Source organism: Stomoxys calcitrans, chromosome 4 (assembly GCF_963082655.1).
Source record: "Stomoxys calcitrans chromosome 4, idStoCalc2.1, whole genome shotgun sequence".
Classification (NCBI taxonomy): Eukaryota; Metazoa; Arthropoda; class Insecta; order Diptera; family Muscidae; genus Stomoxys; species Stomoxys calcitrans.
The window spans coordinates 4788625-4810559 of NC_081555.1; the positions used below are offsets into that span (position 1 = coordinate 4788625).

General features: G+C 38.7%; 3 protein-coding genes across 4 annotated transcripts in view; 1 reads left to right on the top strand and 2 right to left on the bottom strand.

The window, feature by feature from the left end:
- Positions 1 to 21935, top strand: part of LOC106082528 (high affinity cGMP-specific 3',5'-cyclic phosphodiesterase 9A) — a 306942-nt gene that overhangs the window by 270091 nt on the left and 14916 nt on the right. The window lies entirely within an intron of this gene.
- On the bottom strand, positions 1769 to 10405 carry LOC131997372 (uncharacterized). 2 transcript variants are annotated; one of them, XM_059368305.1, is made up of 2 exons: positions 10168 to 10405; positions 1769 to 3200 (listed from the first exon to the last, which is right to left on the bottom strand). In XM_059368305.1, exon 2 carries the CDS (start codon positions 3192 to 3194, stop codon positions 2307 to 2309), a length of 888 nt encoding a protein of 295 aa, XP_059224288.1. In that variant the 5' UTR covers positions 3195 to 3200; positions 10168 to 10405; the 3' UTR covers positions 1769 to 2306. The 2 variants fall into 2 exon arrangements, with proteins under 2 accessions (XP_059224288.1, XP_059224287.1); XM_059368304.1 differs by lacking the exon at positions 10168 to 10405 and adding an exon at positions 9852 to 10063.
- Positions 17982 to 20988, bottom strand: LOC106082592 (neprilysin-4). The gene has a single exon (XM_013245212.2). The coding sequence runs from the start codon at positions 20577 to 20579 to the stop codon at positions 18444 to 18446; it is 2136 nt and encodes a 711-aa protein (XP_013100666.2). The 5' UTR covers positions 20580 to 20988; the 3' UTR covers positions 17982 to 18443.

Genomic DNA, 21935 nt, shown 5'->3' on the forward strand with positions numbered 1-21935 from the left:
TGATTTTTGAAAATTTCAATGACCTATAGCCTTGTCTGAAAAATGGCGAAAAAAACTTTTTTTCGATTTTCTTAGAAAACTATGGGGAATATAATTCCTCATCCAAAAGTGCATTCATAGCATATTTCAGATTTTTGAAATTCCAATTTTAACCCTAACAACGCGTACATTTTAGGCCAATGACGCGTCATTTTGATTTTTCGATTTTTGTTAAAAACTTTGTGGAGTATAATTCTTTATTGAAAACTGAATTCAGAGCATGTTTTAGATTTTTGAAATTCGCATTTGTTGCCTGAAAACGAGGCGTTTTAAATGCAAAAACGAGCGATTTTGACGCGCTGATGATGAATTTCGAAATGTCGTCTCACCGTCCTTTCGATAAGCCAACAAACTTGGGATTTCGAACATTTCAAAATTTTGGTGATTTTTGAAAATTTCAATGACCTATAGCCTTGTCTGAAAAATGGCGAAAAAAACTTTTTTTCGATTTTCTTAGAAAACAATGGGGAATATAATTCCTCATCCAAAAGTGCATTCATAGCATATTTCAGATTTTTGAAATTTCAATTTTAACCCTAACAACGCGTACATTTTAGGCCAATGACGCGTCATTTTGATTTTTCGATTTTTGTTAAAAACTTTGTGGAGTATAATTCTTTATTGAAAACTGAATTCAGAGCATGTTTTAGATTTTTGAAATTCCCATTTGTTGCCTGAAAACGAGGCGTTTTAAATGCAAAAACGCGCGATTTTGACGCGATGATGATGAATTTCGAAATGTCGTCTCACCGTCCTTTCGATAAGCCAACAAACTTGGGATTTCGAACATTTCAAAATTTTGGTGATTTTTGAAAATTTCAATGACCTATAGCCTTGTCTGAAAAATGGCGAAAAAAACTTTTTTTCGATTTTCTTAGAAAACTTTGGGGAATATAATTCCTCATCCAAAAGTGCATTCATAGCATATTTCAGATTTTTGAAATTCCAATTTTAACCCTAACAACGCGTACATTTTAGGCCAATGACGCGTCATTTTGATTTTTCGATTTTTGTTAAAAACTTTGTGGAGTATAATTCTTTATTGAAAACTAAATTCAGAGCATGTTTTAGATTTTTGAAATTCCCATTTGTTGCCTGAAAACGAGGCGTTTTAAATGCAAAAACGCGCGATTTTGACGCGCTGATGATGAATTTCGAAATGTCGTCTCACCGTCCTTTCGATAAGCCAACAAACTTGGGATTTCGAACATTTCAAAATTTTGGTGATTTTTGAAAATTTCAATGACCTATAGCCTTGTCTGAAAAATGGCGAAAAAAACTTTTTTTCGATTTTCTTAGAAAACTATGGGGAATATAATTCCTCATCCAAAAGTGCATTCATAGCATATTTCAGATTTTTGAAATTCCAATTTTAACCCTGAAAATGTTGGGGGTTAGCTCTGGAGGAAAGTGGATGGTTTAATCACTGGAGTCGTGGAAAATATTTCTCGGAGTAGAAATATTTTCCTCGCAAGGTGAGTTTGGGGAGAATAGGAAAAAAAAATGAAAACACAGGTGGGTTAGAAATTGGGAATTTACAATTATCTCTTTATTGGATGGAAAAGAAAGCTCTGAATTGGAGATTGAACGAAACTCTTACCAGGAAGAACAGCAGTGGTTGAAGCCCAGATAATAAGTAAGTTTGAAATAGGAAAAAGAAAAGGAAAAGGCCGACGGAGTACACAAGGCTGCTGAAAGCGAGACATCTTTAGTACAAAGAGAGACACACACACATATAAAGTATGAGGTATGTGGGTGTATGCAAATGCAAATAGCTGCGAAACTTAGAAAGTAGATTAGGGGGACCAGGTAGGAACAAGGTTTGGCATTAACATTACCGGCCCCCTTGCAGTACACCTGCAATAAAAAAAAGGAAAAATGCAACTGTGTGTACTCGCACCAGCTTACAATTACTCGCACGGAATATAATTGAAAACTCTATGAAAACGGACGTTATGAATCTAATTACTCTAGTTATGAATTTAATTACTCTAGTAAGGAAAGGAAATGTTGACATAATAGTTGTATAGCTCCGTAGAATAGCCAAAGGATCACTCCATCATCAGGATCCAGCTGGTACATGGAAAAGGCAAGCTTGTCAGTAGTGGACATCCTTCTATGAATCAAACCGCTCAATGGACCTGTTTAAAAGATAGAGCTTGTGCTTCGCTAGTAAAGTAAAAATCAACAGTGCATTTCATAACTCTTTTATTCAGTTTGGATTAAATTCATTGATACCGAAGAATAATGAGAACGCTGTAGTGCGCTCAGTGCGAACAGACACCATAGATCACCCAACCAAAAATAGTACTTTGTGCCGTAGGCAAACCATTCTGGGCGTATACACCCTCTGCGATGACCCTGGGATAAAGATCGACACCAATTACAATATCCACCGGGGCAGATTTGAAAAATTTCGAATCCGCAAAGAATAAGTGGGGGAAATGTCTTTTAAATGATTCCGGAAGCGATTCAGCTGGCGTCACCGTTGAAATGCGGGTACTCACACGAAATGTGCCTTCAATGGTTACCGTTTCGTCGAATCTGGAGGTCAGGCGAAGTGGGCATATGGTCTCCTCTTTCAGGCTCAATGTCGTGAGCGCCAACGAATCTACCAATCTCTTGGAGATCCTGCTCACCGGAGACCCCGAGTCGAGAAGGCACCGGGCTGTGGATCGTTCAGACTTGCCTTTTACCTTAACGAGCACCGTAGGAAGCAACACAATGCTGTTCTGTCGAAGAATAGCCGAAAGAGATGTCCTCTGCTTAGAAGACGGTGATGGCGAAAAATCCCTCGGTGGGCACGAATCCTTTGACTTCCGCTCAGGAGTGTTGGGACGCGATTGCTTCCGATCGCTCTTAAGAAGGGCATCCCGTAGTTTCGGATCGACGTGGAGGAGGGTATGATGGCTCTTTTTGCAGTGGTGACACCGGTGACTGCTAGAGCAGGATACCACCAAGTGGTCATGAGCCAGACAGTTGAAGCAGTAACTATGCCTTCGAACTGCTTCCAAACGATCTGCCATTTTCATTTCCAAAAACCTTTGGCAAGATCGTAGGGCATGAGACCGGTGACAGATACGGCAATCGTATTTTTCCTTCTTGTAGGGAACCGCGGATGACTTCCTTTGTGTCTCTTTGGTATACTTGGGCATGATAATCTATGGTGGCAAAACAAACAATAGGGAAGTGATGGGAAAGAATAGAAAATCTGTGTTTAATTCGGAGAGGAAATGACGACAAGCTTGGTAATGGGTCGCGTAATGGTGCCCTTCTGAGTCACCACGTCAGCAACCCGAACTCTGCGATCAGTGCCGAAATACGTCTTGCAAACTCTGCCTAGACGCCAAACATTTGGTGGAAGGTTGTCATCTTGAATAACGACTAGTGTGTTCTCTTCTATATTCTTTTCTGAACTTTGCCATTTAACTCGCTTTTGTAGTTCTCGTAAATATTCGTTCTTCCATCGAACGCAAAAACTCTGATGAATAGCCTTAAGTCTCTGCCATCGGTTCAAAATCGATACAGGACTCTCCTCAATGCGTGGATCGATCGGAGCAAGAATGGGAGTACCAATCAAGAAATGACCTGGAGTTAAGGCAGCGAAATCGTTAGGATCACTGGATATAGGAGACAACGGGCGCGAATTGAGGCATGCTTCAATTCTCGACAGGATTGTCGAGAACTCTTCAAATGTAAATTTGAAGGAACCAGCAAATTTTCGAAAATGGGACTTAAAACTCTTTACTCCCGCTTCCCAGAGTCCTCCCATATGAGGAGCTCCAGGCGGGATGAAATGCCAACTCAAAGACTGGTGCGCATAGTTCGACTCAGTTCCAGCACGAGCAGCATGAATAAATTCTCTCTCTAAGATCCTGGAAGCTCCGACGAAAGTTGTACCGTTATCGGAATATAGATGCAACGGACAACCCCGCCGAGAAACAAAACGATGGAAAGCCGCTAAGAACGTGGGAGTGGACAAATCGGACGTCGCCTCTAAGTGTATCGCCTTTGTGGAGAAGCACACGAAAACGCAGACGTAGCCTTTCGTAATACGACAGGCCCGCCCACTGTAACTCTTTATGTCGAAAGGACCCGCGAAATCCAAACCCGTTCGAGTGAATGGACGAGTGAACTCGGTGCGCTCTGGCGACAAAGCCGCCATGAGCTGCTGCTGACAACGCCTCTTGTAGAGAATGCAAGGCTTGCACTTATTGATGGTCGTTTTGATTAAATTCTTGACCTTCGGGATCCAGTACTGTGATCTGACCATACGAAGTACAAGCTGATTCCCACCGTGGATAGTAAGTTGGTGGATGAACTTCACGAGCAGCCTGGAATATTGACAACCGTAGGGCATTATTATCGGGTGTCTCTCATTGTACGGAAGGCCGACTGACGATTCCAGCCGGCCACATGAACGAATTAGCCCCTCAGCGTCCAGGAACGGGTTTAAGTTCAGAATAGAACTTGATTTCGAAATTTGCTCTTGTGACAACAAACACTTGTACTCATTTGGAAAACACGCTTTTTGACACACTCGAATCAATCCATCTCTAACCAGTACAAGCTCAGAACTTGTGATCAAAGTGGACTGCTTTGAAAAGCTGGAACGAAATCTTGGATGAGTACGATAGAAGAATCGATACACATAAGCCAGTACACGTAGCGCTCGTGGATAGGAAGAAAAACGTTCAAGAACGTCCTGGTAGTTCTGAAAGTAAGTATGATGAACCTTTATGGCTTTACGCTCCAAATCTATCTCGGGAATAGTGGATTGAACAGAATTAGGCCAACACTCAGGGGAGTCGCGGAGCCACTCAGGTCCCGACCACCACAACTCATTTGCGACGATATCCTGAGGCAGGAGACCTCGGCTAGCGAGGTCGGCAGGATTCGTCTCTGAAGGAACATGACCGAACTTGGAGGGGTCAACCACTTGAACTATACTTGAAATTCGGTTTGCAACAAATGTTGCCCAACAACACGGAGGTTTCGAAAGCCAGGAAAGGACAATAGTGGAGTCTGTCCAACAGAAAAGAGAATACTTGGGAATGTTAAGTGTCGGAAGTAATGTATCTAACATCTCTGCCAATAGAACAGCCCCACAAAGCTCTAACCTCGGAATGGACAATGTCTTAACAGGAGCCACTCTTGTCTTTGAATAGACCAAATGTGTGGAGACCGAAGTAGTTGTAGCTATTCGCACATACAAAGCTGCTGCGTATGCCCTTTCTGAAGCATCACAGAAGCCATGGAATTGAATATCGGCGGAAGGAACATAATGAAGCCACCTCGGAATTCGAACTTCATTTATAGCCGAATAACACGTCTGAAACTCTTTCCACTTTGCAAGTGTGCCAGGGGTAACGACCTCGTCCCAGCCCGTACCCTCTGACCATATCCTCTGCATAAGAATCTTTGCTACCACAATACATGGCGATAGCCAACCAGCAGGATCGAAAAGCTTTGAAATCTGGGAAAGGAGTTCTCTTTTAGTATCTCTGGATGAATCTGGGAATGGCTTGGTAGTGAAATAGAACGAATCGGATCGAGCATTCCAACGAATTCCTAGCATTTTTGCTGTGCTACTGTCGTCGAAGTCCAAAAAATCTTCACACAGCAAATGATCGGAAGGAAGACCTGCTAGAATATCCTTTGAATTTGCTGTCCATTTTCTCAGGAGGAAGCCGGCCGAAGCCAAAGCGGATATCAACTGCTCCTTAGACTGCATTGCCTTCTGCAGCGAATGTGCACCCACTAGGGCATCATCCACGTACATAGAACTGCGAAGTATTTCACTGGCAATAGGATGACTGGATTGAACGTCATCAGCAAGTTGGAAAAGAGTGCGAATAGCTAAGTATGGAGCACAATTCACACCGAAAGTGACAGTCTTCAACTCGAAATCTTGAACGTCGTCACTTGGATCTCTTCGAAATAGAACTCTTTGGAACGGTGTGTGATTGGGATGAACTCTAATCTGCCGGTACATCTTTTGAATGTCGGCATTGAACACATACCGAAAGAATCGCCACTTGAGAATCAACACAGTCAGATCACTCTGCAACACAGGACCTGTATGCAAAGTGTCATTAAGACTCACGCCATTAGAGGAAGGTGAAGAAGCATTGAAAACCACCCGAACTTTGGTGGTAGTGCTCTCTGGTTTTATAACCGCATGGTGCGGCAGGTAGTAATGAGACGCACTTCCCATAGAACTAGAAGTCTCAACTTGACACATGTGGCTTAAATTCGCGTACTCTTGGATAACGGAATCATACTCATCCTTGAACGCAAGATTGCGAAGGAGGCGGACTTCATTTCTCAAAAATTGGGCCATAGCACTTGTCCGTGAATTACCTAGAGATATACTCTTGGGAAAATCTCTTTTGAACGGAAGATGAACAACGTACCTTCCATCTTCATCCCTCTTAGTAGTTGAAACGAACAATTCCTCACAAAATCTATCAGCTGCTGACACAAAGTTCTTCCTTGGAAGATTCTCCACCTCCCAAAATCTCGAAATCTCTTTGTCCAAAGAGATTTCACAAAAGTTGGAAATAATTCTGGAATATGGAGATGGAGATTGGATCGGAATGGGGCCAGTCAAAATCCATCCAAAGATGGTATTTTGGCCCATCAAGGAACCACAAATATCATGCTTCACGCCGGACCGCATGATGGAAGGAAGGAAGTCACCACCAATCAGAATATCAATACTGGAACTCCTGTGAAATAGTGGATCTGCCAGCTCGAATTGGGGCAGCTGAGAGAAGATGGAGGGGGGTATTGAATGAGATGGAAGGGCACCAGATAAATTAGTAATAACGAAGGCCTTAACCGAAATTTGAGCATCTGCATATCTCGAACATAGAAGCAGAGTACATTCCTTTCGAACGGAAGCAGCCATGGAATCATTCAGACCAGAAATCTGAGCATTGACTTTTCTATATGGGAGCTGCAATCTATTGAAAAGTCTCTCTGAAATGAATGTACCCTGCGACCCAGAATCCAAAAGCACTCGTGCCTGGTACGTAACACCCAAGTGCAACACATCAACCAAAGCAGTCCCCAGCAAAACGCCACGAGAACTGGAAGAGAAATAGGTTTGAACGACTCCCGTACCAGAACTAGTGGACTGTATAGGACTAGGAGCGAAAGGTGAGGAGTTTGCATTCAAACCTGAATTTGTATTTGCCGGAGTCTGCACTCTTGAGTTACTGGCCTCTGGATTAGCGGAACTCTCATGAAGCAAAGTATTATGCTTCCTCTGGCACTGGAAACAAGTGTTCTTGCTTGTACAATTTCGAACGTGATGAGTTTTCGAAAAACAGTTCAAACACAGACCTTGCTTCCTTATCTCGGACTTTCTCTGATTAATGTCCATTGCTATGAACTTAGGACACTTCCTAATCACATGGAACTCTCTTGGACATAAAGGACATTGTGGACCCGAAACTCTCACTTGGAATGAATTAATATTTCTCGAACTCTTAGTATTCGTGCTATTGGATTTTGAATCTTGATCCCTTGCATTGGGATTGGCACGCATTTCAGAAACGGACTCCAGTGTCCGGTATCTATTCGTAAGAAAGGAGTCAAGGTCAGACCACTTAGGAATTGCAGTCTTATCTGCGAGACCCTGCTCCCATAAGGTAAGTGTGGACTCTGGAAGACGATTCGAACAGAGAAATACGAATAGAGGGTCCCAACCTCTGACATCAATGTCATACAACTCTAGGGCCGAGATACAAGAAGTAAGGTCGCGCTGCAACTGTTTAAGTGCACTGGCGGACTCTTTGGAAATGGAAGGAAGATTGAACAAAACCTTTAGCTGCCCGTTAACAAGGATTCGTCTATTCTCATAACGAGCGCATAGATTTTTCCATGCCAAATGGAAACCATCATTCGTCAAAGGGCTCCTCTGAACAATGTCACGAGCCTCGCCTCGCGTTTTTTGCGTCAAGTGAAACAGACGCTCGACAAAACTAAGTCTGGAATTCTTTATGTACACTGCCGTAAACATGTCTCTGAAAGTAGGCCAGGACATGTAATCACCGTGGAAAACCTCTGTATCACATGGCGGGAGATGAAAGGAATAATCAGTCCTTCCCGTAGAAGACGGAGTGTCTTGAAATTCTGGATGACCTTCGGAAACAGGTGGATTTGCGACAAGACGTTGGCTTGGAGAAATCTTAGTTGCCGGCAACTGAAACTCCTCCGCGAGCTGTGACAATGTCGCCAAGCAGTTGCAGTAAGTCACATAAGAACTCTTAAACTTGGCTCGGAAGGTCTCCAGCTCGGATGCATTTACGGAATCGTCTGCACCGCCCTCGTCTTCGTCTTGCTCACTATCACGATCAGCCATGAATGTATCGAAAGTGGACTTAATGTCGCTCCATAATGACTTCAGCTCTGTCATGTGTATATTAATTAAGTGAATCGATGAGAGCGGAAGCGTATTATCACCTATATCAGCATTGAATGCGACAAGGCGATCAGCTAAGCGAATGAACGACTCTAAAGACATATTCGAACTTGAAAGAAAAAAGTAGAATTAGCTCTGAACCAGACGCACTTAACTCTCTTAAATAGGTTAGGGAAAAAACCTATCTAAATGAACAGTAAATCCGAAAAAATGGAACTGGTATCGAAAAAAAAAAAACGTTGAAAATGACGTAGGCGTATGCGTAATATTTCCGGAAAACAGAAGAATGAACAGTTGCGCCGGTTTAAATAAGTTCGAAATGCCTCTATAGTATTGAAACTCTTAAAATCAGCAGAGGAAAAAAAATTCTCTTGAAAATTATGAAAATTCGAACTTTTTGGATCCAAAAGTCGACCTTGGCTCACTGTAGGGTGCAAATACGGTTTTTGCTTTACACGAACACCAAACGAAAACAGTCTCGTGAAGAAAATCAGAAAAAAATTTACTTTTCGAAAAAATCAAAGTTTTGTACCAAAAGTCGACTATGACCGGCTGTAGGGTGCGCTATATATATCTCTGACCGATCAGGGTATCACACAAATGCATATGTATGCCAATGGAACCAAAATATAAGGTATGTCTCAAACGCCCCGAGTCGCGACCACACAAACGGAATGACTGTAGGGTGCACGGCAAACAAAGAGTATATAAGAGCGAATGGACAAATTCAAAGCAACACAGAAGTCTCTTATTCTCTTCGCAGTAGCAATGTCACCCGCAACGAAACTCAATAGAAGCGAATAACAAGAAATGTTTGTATGTACGTTCAGTTGTGTGTATATATGGATGTATGTATATTGGATGTTAGTTATGGAGATCAACGTTGGTTAGTTCTAAAAAAAAAAACAATAACAACAATCACTGTGCTTGTAGGAAAGGCTGTGGAAGTGCGAGAACTATTAACAACGACGAAATAATGCTATGGGCAGCGCGACTGCAGCATATGAAAGAGGGCAAAGATCACTTTCAATGCACCACGATTGAAAAAGAAAAGAAACCAAAGGAACACACTGCCGCGACACCGATTGAAATATAAAATCTTATGTTATTTTTTTTTTGCAAATTAATGGCAATTCTTATAGAGGCAAAGCACACTGTTACTTAAATTTCTCTATGGAATTTAATGAAATTCACTTCCACCAAATTTTAAGAAAATTAATAACCGAATAGTTGGAAAAAAAATTTTTTCAGTACGGTTTTTGAAAAATTTTATTTTTTATTTTTTTTGCCGTCGGCAAAACACAACTGAAGCACAATGAATATTTGGAAAAAAGCACTATTGTTTTCACTTTTTATGGAATAGAACAAAGCACAAACTCACCTTTTTTTCTATGATGACGATGATGATATGTATGTTGGATGAAATGGTGATGAAGGGATGATTTCCAGTAATAGATCCGGTTCGAAGGACCACAATGAAAATGTTGGGGGTTAGCTCTGGAGGAAAGTGGATGGTTTAATCACTGGAGTCGTGGAAAATATTTCTCGGAGTAGAAATATTTTCCTCGCAAGGTGAGTTTGGGGAGAATAGGAAAAAAAAATGAAAACACAGGTGGGTTAGAAATTGGGAATTTACAATTATCTCTTTATTGGATGGAAAAGAAAGCTCTGAATTGGAGATTGAACGAAACTCTTACCAGGAAGAACAGCAGTGGTTGAAGCCCAGATAATAAGTAAGTTTGAAATAGGAAAAAGAAAAGGAAAAGGCCGACGGAGTACACAAGGCTGCTGAAAGCGAGACATCTTTAGTACAAAGAGAGACACACACACACACACATATAAAGTATGAGGTATGTGGGTGTATGCAAATGCAAATAGCTGCGAAACTTAGAAAGTAGATTAGGGGGACCAGGTAGGAACAAGGTTTGGCATTAACAAACCCTAACAACGCGTACATTTTAGGCCAATGACGCGTCATTTTGATTTTTCGATTTTTGTTAAAAACTTTGTGGAGTATAATTCTTTATTGAAAACTGAATTCAGAGCATGTTTTAGATTTTTGAAATTCGCATTTGTTGCCTGAAAACGAGGCGTTTTAAATGCAAAAACGAGCGATTTTGACGCGCTGATGATGAATTTCGAAATGTCGTCTCACCGTCCTTTCGATAAGCCAACAAACTTGGGATTTCGAACATTTCAAAATTTTGGTGATTTTTGAAAATTTCAATGACCTATAGCCTTGTCTGAAAAATGGCGAAAAAAACTTTTTTTCGATTTTCTTAGAAAACTTTGGGGAATATAATTCCTCATCCAAAAGTGCATTCATAGCATATTTCAGATTTTTGAAATTCCAATTTTAACCCTAACAACGCGTACATTTTAGGCCAATGACGCGTCATTTTGATTTTTCGATTTTTGTTAAAAACTTTGTGGAGTATAATTCTTTATTGAAAACTGAATTCAGAGCATGTTTTAGATTTTTGAAATTCCCATTTGTTGCCTGAAAACGAGGCGTTTTAAATGCAAAAACGCGCGATTTTGACGCGCTGATGATGAATTTCGAAATGTCGTCTCACCGTCCTTTCGATAAGCCAACAAACTTGGGATTTCGAACATTTCAAAATTTTGGTGATTTTTGAAAATTTCAATGACCTATAGCCTTGTCTGAAAAATGGCGAAAAAAACTTTTTTTCGATTTTCTTAGAAAACTTTGGGGAATATAATTCCTCATCCAAAAGTGCATTCATAGCATATTTCAGATTTTTGAAATTCCAATTTTAACCCTAACAACGCGTACATTTTAGGCCAATGACGCGTCATTTTGATTTTTCGATTTTTGTTAAAAACTTTGTGGAGTATAATTCTTTATTGAAAACTGAATTCAGAGCATGTTTTAGATTTTTGAAATTCCCATTTGTTGCCTGAAAACGAGGCGTTTTAAATGCAAAAACGCGCGATTTTGACGCGATGATGATGAATTTCGAAATGTCGTCTCACCGTCCTTTCGATAAGCCAACAAACTTGGGATTTCGAACATTTCAAAATTTTGGTGATTTTTGAAAATTTCAATGACCTATAGCCTTGTCTGAAAAATGGCGAAAAAAACTTTTTTTCGATTTTCTTAGAAAACTTTGGGGAATATAATTCCTCATCCAAAAGTGCATTCATAGCATATTTCAGATTTTTGAAATTCCAATTTTAACCCTAACAACGCGTACATTTTAGGCCAATGACGCGTCATTTTGATTTTTCGATTTTTGTTAAAAACTTTGTGGAGTATAATTCTTTATTGAAAACTAAATTCAGAGCATGTTTTAGATTTTTGAAATTCCCATTTGTTGCCTGAAAACGAGGCGTTTTAAATGCAAAAACGCGCGATTTTGACGCGCTGATGATGAATTTCGAAATGTCGTCTCACCGTCCTTTCGATAAGCCAACAAACTTGGGATTTCGAACATTTCAAAATTTTGGTGATTTTTGAAAATTTCAATGACCTATAGCCTTGTCTGAAAAATGGCGAAAAAAACTTTTTTTCGATTTTCTTAGAAAACTATGGGGAATATAATTCCTCATCCAAAAGTGCATTCATAGCATATTTCAGATTTTTGAAATTCCAATTTTAACCCTAACAACGCGTACATTTTAGGCCAATGACGCGTCATTTTGATTTTTCGATTTTTGTTAAAAACTTTGTGGAGTATAATTCTTTATTGAAAACTGAATTCAGAGCATGTTTTAGATTTTTGAAATTCGCATTTGTTGCCTGAAAACGAGGCGTTTTAAATGCAAAAACGAGCGATTTTGACGCGCTGATGATGAATTTCGAAATGTCGTCTCACCGTCCTTTCGATAAGCCAACAAACTTGGGATTTCGAACATTTCAAAATTTTGGTGATTTTTGAAAATTTCAATGACCTATAGCCTTGTCTGAAAAATGGCGAAAAAAACTTTTTTTCGATTTTCTTAGAAAACTTTGGGGAATATAAGTCCTCATCCAAAAGTGCATTCATAGCATATTTCAGATTTTTGAAATTCCAATTTTAACCCTAACAACGCGTACATTTTAGGCCAATGACGCGTCATTTTGATTTTTCGATTTTTGTTAAAAACTTTGTGGAGTATAATTCTTTATTGAAAACTGAATTCAGAGCATGTTTTAGATTTTTGAAATTCCCATTTGTTGCCTGAAAACGAGGCGTTTTAAATGCAAAAACGCGCGATTTTGACGCGCCGATGATGAATTTCGAAATGTCGTCTCACCGTCCTTTCGATAAGCCAACAAACTTGGGATTTCGAACATTTCAAAATTTTGGTGATTTTTGAAAATTTCAATGACCTATAGCCTTGTCTGAAAAATGGCGAAAAAAACTTTTTTTTCGATTTTCTTAGAAAACTTTGGGGAATATAATTCCTCATCCAAAAGTGCATTCATAGCATATTTCAGATTTTTGAAATTCCAATTTTAACCCTAACAACGCGTACATTTTAGGCCAATGACGCGTCATTTTGATTTTTCGATTTTTGTTAAAAACTTTGTGGAGTATAATTCTTTATTGAAAACTGAATTCAGAGCATGTTTTAGATTTTTGAAATTCCCATTTGTTGCCTGAAAACGAGGCGTTTTAAATGCAAAAACGCGCGATTTTGACGCGCTGATGATGAATTTCGAAATGTCGTCTCACCATCCTTTCGATAAGCCAACAAACTTGGGATTTCGAACATTTCAAAATTTTGGTGATTTTTGAAAATTTCAATGACCTATAGCCTTGTCTGAAAAATGGCGAAAAAAACTTTTTTTCGATTTTCTTAGAAAACTTTGGGGAATATAATTCCTCATCCAAAAGTGCATTCATAACATATTTCAGATTTTTGAAATTCCAATTTTAACCCTAACAACGCGTACATTTTAGGCCAATGACGCGTCATTTTGATTTTTCGATTTTTGTTAAAAACTTTGTGGAGTATAATTCTTTATTGAAAACTGAATTCAGAGCATGTTTTAGATTTTTGAAATTCCCATTTGTTGCCTGAAAACGAGGCGTTTTAAATGCAAAAACGCGCGATTTTGACGCGCTGATGATGAATTTCGAAATGTCGTCTCACCACCCTTTCGATAAGCCAACAAACTTGGGATTTCGAACATTTCAAAATTTTGGTGATTTTTGAAAATTTCAATGACCTATAGCCTTGTCTGAAAAATGGCGAAAAAAAACTTTTTTTCGATTTTCTTAGAAAACTTTGGGGAATATAATTCCTCATCCAAAAGTGCATTCATAGCATATTTCAGATTTTTGAAATTCCAATTTTAACCCTAACAACGCGTACATTTTAGGCCAATGACGCGTCATTTTGATTTTTCGATTTTTGTTAAAAACTTTGTGGAGTATAATTCTTTATTGAAAACTGAATTCAGAGCATGTTTTAGATTTTTGAAATTCGCATTTGTTGCCTGAAAACGAGGCGTTTTAAATGCAAAAACGCGCGATTTTGACGCGCTAATGATGAATTTCGAAATGTCGTCTCACCGTCCTTACGATAAGCCAACAAACTTGGGATTTCGAACATTTCAAAATTTTGGTGATTTTTGAAAATTTCAATGACCTATAGCCTTGTCTGAAAAATGGCGAAAAAAACTTTTTTTCGATTTTCTTAGAAAACTATGGGGAATATAATTCCTCATCCAAAAGTGCATTCATAGCATATTTCAGATTTTTGAAATTCCAATTTTAACCCTAACAACGCGTACATTTTAGGCCAATGACGCGTCATTTTGATTTTTCGATTTTTGTTAAAAACTTTGTGGAGTATAATTCTTTATTGAAAACTGAATTCAGAGCATGTTTTAGATTTTTGAAATTCGCATTTGTTGCCTGAAAACGAGGCGTTTTAAATGCAAAAACGCGCGATTTTGACGCGCTGATGATGAATTTCGAAATATCGTCTCACCGTCCTTTCGATAAGCCAACAAACTTGGGATTTCGAACATTTCAAAATTTTGGTGATTTTTGAAAATTTCAATGAAAAATGTCTGAAAAATGGCGAAAAAAACTTTTTTTCGATTTTCTTAGAAAACTTTGGGGAATATAATTCCTCATCCAAAAGTGCATTCATAGCATATTTCAGATTTTTGAAATTCCAATTTTAACCCTAACAACGCGTACATTTTAGGCCAATGACGCGTCATTTTGATTTTTCGATTTTTGTTAAAAACTTTGTGGAGTATAATTCTTTATTGAAAACTGAATTCAGAGCATGTTTTAGATTTTTGAAATTCCCATTTGTTGCCTGAAAACGAGGCGTTTTAAATGCAAAAACGCGCGATTTTGAGGCGCTGATGATGAATTTCGAAATGTCGTCTCACCGTCCTTTCGATAAGCCAACAAACTTGGGATTTCGAACATTTCAAAATTTTGGTGATTTTTGAAAATTTCAATGACCTATAGCCTTGTCTGAAAAATGGCGAAAAAAACTTTTTTTTCGATTTTCTTAGAAAACTTTGGGGAATATAATTCCTCATCCAAAAGTGCATTCATAGCATATTTCAGATTTTTGAAATTCCAATTTTAACCCTAACAACGCGTACATTTTAGGCCAATGACGCGTCATTTTGATTTTTCGATTTTTGTTAAAAACTTTGTGGAGTATAATTCTTTATTGAAAACTGAATTCAGAGCATGTTTTAGATTTTTGAAATTCCCATTTGTTGCCTGAAAACGAGGCGTTTTAAATGCAAAAACGCGCGATTTTGACGCGCCGATGATGAATTTCGAAATGTCGTCTCACCGTCCTTTCGATAAGCCAACAAACTTGGGATTTCGAACATTTCAAAATTTTGGTGATTTTTGAAAATTTCAATGATGTCTGAAAAATGGCGAAAAAAACTTTTTTTCGATTTTCTTAGAAAACTTTGGGGAATATAATTCCTCATCCAAAAGTGCATTCATAGCATATTTCAGATTTTTGAAATTCCAATTTTAACCCTAACAACGCGTACATTTTAGGCCAATGACGCGTCATTTTGATTTTTCGATTTTTGTTAAAAACTTTGTGGAGTATAATTCTTTATTGAAAACTGAATTCAGAGCATGTTTTAGATTTTTGAAATTCCCATTTGTTGCCTGAAAACGAGGCGTTTTAAATGCAAAAACGCGCGATTTTGACGCGCTGATGATGAATTTCGAAATGTCGTCTCACCATCCTTTCGATAAGCCAACAAACTTGGGATTTCGAACATTTCAAAATTTTGGTGATTTTTGAAAATTTCAATGACCTATAGCCTTGTCTGAAAAATGGCGAAAAAAACTTTTTTTCGATTTTCTTAGAAAACTTTGGGGAATATAATTCCTCATCCAAAAGTGCATTCACAACATATTTCAGATTTTTGAAATTCCAATTTTAACCCTAACAACGCGTACATTTTAGGCCAATGACGCGTCATTTTGATTTTTCGATTTTTGTTAAAAACTTTGTGGAGTATAATTCTTTATTGAAAACTGAATTCAGAGCATGTTTTAGATTTTTGAAATTCCCATTTGTTGCCTGAAAACGAGGCGTTTTAAATGCAAAAACGCGCGATTTTGACGCGCTGATGATGAATTTCGAAATGTCGTCTCACCATCCTTTCGATAAGCCAACAAACTTGGGATTTCGAACATTTCAAAATTTTGGTGATTTTTGAAAATTTCAATGACCTATAGCCTTGTCTGAAAAATGGCGAAAAAAAACTTTTTTTCGATTTTCTTAGAAAACTTTGGGGAATATAATTCCTCATCCAAAAGTGCATTCATAACATATTTCAGATTTTTGAAATTCCAATTTTAACCCTAACAACGCGTACATTTTAGGCCAATGACGCGTCATTTTGATTTTTCGATTTTTGTTAAAAACTTTGTGGAGTATAATTCTTTATTGAAAACTGAATTCAGAGCATGTTTTAGATTTTTGAAATTCCCATTTGTTGCCTGAAAACGAGGCGTTTTAAATGCAAAAACGCGCGATTTTGACGCGCTGATGATGAATTTCGAAATGTCGTCTCACCATCCTTTCGATAAGCCAACAAACTTGGGATTTCGAACATTTCAAAATTTTGGTGATTTTTGAAAATTTCAATGACCTATAGCCTTGTCTGAAAAATGGCGAAAAAAACTTTTTTTCGATTTTCTTAGAAAACTTTGGGGAATATAATTCCTCATCCAAAAGTGCATTCATAACATATTTCAGATTTTTGAAATTCCAATTTTAACCCTAACAACGCGTACATTTTAGGCCAATGACGCGTCATTTTGATTTTTCGATTTTTGTTAAAAACTTTGTGGAGTATAATTCTTTATTGAAAACTGAATTCAGAGCATGTTTTAGATTTTTGAAATTCCCATTTGTTGCCTGAAAACGAGGCGTTTTAAATGCAAAAACGCGCGATTTTGACGCGCTGATGATGAATTTCGAAATGTCGTCTCACCGTCCTTTCGATAAGCCAACAAACTTGGGATTTCGAACATTTCAAAATTTTGGTGATTTTTGAAAATTTCAATGACTTATAGCCTTGTCTGAAAAATGGCGAAAAAAAACTTTTTTTTTCTATGTTTAGAATGGTTAAAGGATTTCAGAGCATATTTTTGATTATACAAATAACAATTTCTGGAAAGGACGTGACGGTTTTTTATTAAAGCACGCGAATTTTCAAATTGCTCTCCTATTCAGACAGTAATCACATCATTTTTTAAATTTACAAAATTTTTGTAGTATTGGAGATTGTACCTTCCTTTGCATTATTGTTTTCCATTACCAAATTTAATTTTTCTTCCTTTCTGCCTTCATAGTCGAAATGTATATAGATTTTCGACATTTTGCACTCATAGCCATTAAATTACGGCTACAAGTTGAACAATTACAAAAAGTTTGGGAGCAAACAGCAACAGCCGAAAATGCCCATTGGATAGCCGGATAGACCGTAAGGACATCTCTTCTTGCCATGTTATTTAATCTGCTTAATTGAAAGTGTTTACGATTACTTTGTCAACGCAAACGCAAAGAAACTAAGAGGGAGGCGGAATAGAGAAACGAAAGAAGGGGCAGCTTTGTGTAAAGAAAGATATTGCGATTATATGAGCAAACACAAGCGTCACTAGTAACACAAAAAGAACCCGAATGTCCTTAAGGAATTCCAAGGACACAGCCCAGCATCAAGTGGCATTTTGTTGCAATAATGTTAACGAAACTATGGGATTTGTTTCGCCTTCATGGGGGATGGATGGCTGGCTGGCTGGCTGAGTGCGAACTTTATGCGAGTTTTCTGCATGGTCGTCGTCTAGAAGCTTAAGCTCAAAAACACAAAGTCATTTCGAAATATATTTCAATTTCTTTTATGACAGTTTATTTGCTCTTCCCCAGTGTTTCAGTGCATTCCCCTCCCTAGAGTGGTTTTATGTTGGCAATGTTGCAAAAGTTGAGCTTCTGTAGCTGCTATTTTTTCGTCCCATTGCCATAATGGCAATAAAAATTAAGTTTAAAATTGTTTTCTTTAACGGGTTTATTTCTAGCTTAAGTTGCACACAATACAAAAGTGAAAATTATCTCCTTAACTCTCATAGAGAAGACATGATTATTGACGTCATTTCTTGGGTTTGGGTGATTTGTATGAACAGAACAAGAGTTGTAAAAAAGAATTAAAGAAAATATTCTTGAAGGTAACAAGAGAGAGTGAGGGAGTAGGTTTCGAATTAAGGCAATAAAGCGTGTTACCCTTCATTTTATAAGAATTCTATTCGTACGTATGATTAATATTAGTTTACTTATCATTTAATTAATTATGCTAATGGTAAAGAATTTTAATCGTATGCCTCCATAAAACATCTTAAAAATTATGTTTAATGAAAGTTATTTCTTTAGTTTCTTTAATAAGAATAATAACGCTCAACTTTATTAGTTTCGTCATCTCATTAAGTAGAGTTTTAATAGTTAAATTTTTTATTCATCACCATATGCGACACTTTTCCTCTGGATGGAGCGGCGTTGAAGGCTGACACTTGTAAACATCAGCAAATTCCATAAAGTTGCCCAACACATTGTTGACCCTCTCCTGGTGGCTGGCGTGTATGCGCAAACTACTATTGCTGGCACTCGAAACGCCACACCAGGTTTGGGCAAAACTCAAAAAGAATAACTTCAAATCGTTTTGATCAAATGTGGGACCCACTTCCGACTCCAACAGAGTCTCCAAGGCCAAACGCAAACCTTCGGCATCGGCGATATTCTCATTTATGGTCGAATGGCCATCGACATAGCGTTCATTCAAATAACAATTCGATTTGACCCCAAACTTGATAATGGCCTTGGGACCCCAGCCATTGTTTGTATTTCCTGACTTGCCATAGTTCAAGCCATCATAATCGAAACCATGCAAAAGTTCATGGGCCAAGATGTAGCCAAAACTGCCATAGATTTTGGCGGGTTTCAGGCAGCGATCATACAACGGCGAACGTAATATGCCTATGGGCAGTTCTATGGCGTTCTTCTTCAAACGATAATAGGCATTGACATCCAGAGGTCCATAAGATTGATCCAGATACAAGGAGGTCAAGGACAATTGGGGATCCGTAATAATCTCTGCTATATCGCTGACCATGTGGGGCACCAATTGTTGAAGTTGACGTTTATTTTTCAATCTCGTCAAAGCGATCAGGTTCAGATCGTAATTATCTTTGATCTCTGTTAGTACTTCAGCACCGCTATTCCCTTCCAATTTGGGCAAAAGCAGATGCATATTTCGAATCTTCTCTATGCTAAGATTCTTGGAATAGACATCCCTTTCGAAGACACTTGTGGAGTTGACCAATTTTTCGAATTGTATTTTAAGTTTGCCAAATATTTGCCCCAAATGTTGTTCGGTCTCCCGCAGGAACTCCTCCACATTACCGTACTGCAGCTGTAGGAAAATCCTGGTAAGTTCGGAAGGCATGAACTCGTTAACCTGCATTAGGCAGGCCTCCTTCTGCTTTAAATATCCTTGATCATCATGAATGTTAACTTCAAAGTTCACCAGGAATTGAGCCAGAAAGTATTTGGCTATAGTCTCAACTTTGGTTTCATCCAGCAAGCGTACCAATTTGCGTAGAAAATCTTTATCGGCCACTATCAGCATTTTCTCTTCATATTGTGGGGGAAGAGTGAAATCTTGGAAAAGGGTATTGAAATATTTCTTCAAGTCCACCTCAGGCATTTCCTTAGAGAGCGAGGCCAGTGTTTGGGGTTCCTTGAGGATCATGGCGTCTTTAGTGTTCACCAACCCCAGCAGATCCTTCTCAAAGTTTATGACCTCGTTGGCAATTAGATTAGATTTTCTTACTCGCACCCCCAAATCCATCATGAGCATTTTGACATAACGTTGATAGAGAAAAACCGATTCCTCATCAAAAGTGGTATCCGATTGGCGGGCCTTTAAGAACTCAAAAGAGGGAGGCATTAGGTAGACAATTAATTGCTGGGAACTCTGCCAATTGGGTTGGACCAGTGTTCTTATCAAGGCCTGTGTGCCATAACGGCGCATTTGACCAGCCACGTATTCCCAATTGAAGTTCTTCTCGACTTTTGCAGCAGCGAGATTGCCTTGCAGTATGGGCCAGTTGGTGCTAAAATTGTTCAAAACCTCAGTATAGAAACGTATCGATAGCTCATCCTGAGTTCGGGAACGCAGAGCTCTCTTGTCAAGACAGGACTTGTAGAATTGCACTGCACTTCTCTCGGCCAAATCGGAAGAATTCAGTTTGTCACTGCTCTGTTCGATATCATCGAAGTGCCGCATGAGCAGATATTTATTGGAAGCCTTAATGGCTGTTAGGGTATCGGTGGGTTTTAAGAAGCGCAGCTTTTGTGGAATGCGCCAATTGCCGCAGGCATATTCCCAAAAATCGGTGCAGGGTTGTTGCAGCATATCAATGTGATCCTCGAACTGGTGTTTGGTTGCAGGCCAAAATGAGTCATTGCAAGGTCGCGTTTCGGGCTCCGACTCGGGTAGAGGAGTGGGGATATCCCTTGCTTTTACCACGGTCATAGTGCACAAAAGAAGTAACCAAGCCATGATTAAGCTTTCCGGTAGGGCTCTAGCCACCATTTCCTAATTCTGCTGGCCTTTAGCAGGCCTTTTTCACAATTCGATTCACAATCTTTGTTTTGGGTTTAACAAATATTTTAAAGAAATTCCAATCACTTGTTTACTTGGAATGCTGTGAACATCTCACTCGTATGGCTTTTAAAAAACTGAACATCAGGCTTACTCTCCATCTTCGTAATTCCATCCAACGGCCAAGAGGTGAAAGACTCTCTGAGTTATTTTGTCATTTTGTTTTGATTCGCTTGCTTTGCGTTCTTAAGATCACTGATAACGAGAAACGATTTGAAGCTTTCGAGGAATTTGCAATACATAAAGCCACGGGCATGGTTGCTTGGTGTAAACGAATCAATTGATGAGCATCTTATTTGCGCTGTAATTTCCATAATTTTATTGAAACATTTTTTTTTTAATAAATTGATAATGGGATTTGAGAGAGCCCTGCCACAGCTCACACTCTTCGCGACGACGACAACTGAAAGTGTTTGATGGCTATTGAATGAATGACTAGGTTGGTGGGCATCATGAGTTCAATCGCACATTGAAATGTGTGACCGATTGTTTAGAGCAGATAAGAAGATGGATGACTGGAAGGCATTGGAAATTTTATTTGGCCCAAAACTAAATCTTGGATGAAATGTAAACATGCACTAATGCTCCCGCAATATTCCTTGTATGACAAGTTGGTAGTTTGTTTCAAGTTCAGGGTGAGGAGAATAATACAGATGTTGCGGCCCACAAGTTCTGCAGACAGAAATTGTTTTGCAGTTGCCAGTTGCTTCAAAACCTGTTATATATCTGTGGGTTATCCTAAAATACTGGATGCTGTCCATGCTTTGCTATATAACCATAAAACGGGTCCAAATGTTGTGTCTGTTCATAGAACAGTAGAATGTCAGGGTCATGTATATCACATCCACTTTGATGTCCTTAAAGTATCTGTGTTGCTATAGTACTGAAGGCTATTTGTGACCTCATATATAGCCAACATTCATCGTGTAATAACCCCTTGGCAGCGTATCCCTAAGGTTATCCTTGATTGATTAGTGTAGATTTGAATTTTCCATGGTTTGAGGGGAAACACAAAATATGCTCGCTCCTCTGTTTCCTTGTCTGACCTAGAACCACAAAAGAATTTGTAGAATGAAAAATTTTATTTCTATAGTTGTATACCCGCGATCAGCCGCTTCACTTAGAGACCCTTAGACTCATTTTGTTTGTCCTAGATGAAAAAAAAAACATATCATTAGATTGTGTATAGAGCAGGTTAGAATTAAAAATATAAAGACAGGTAAAACAGTCTGTGTGAAAAAGTACAATACTGGGAGAACAGCAGATCAAATAAATTATTTTCAGTGT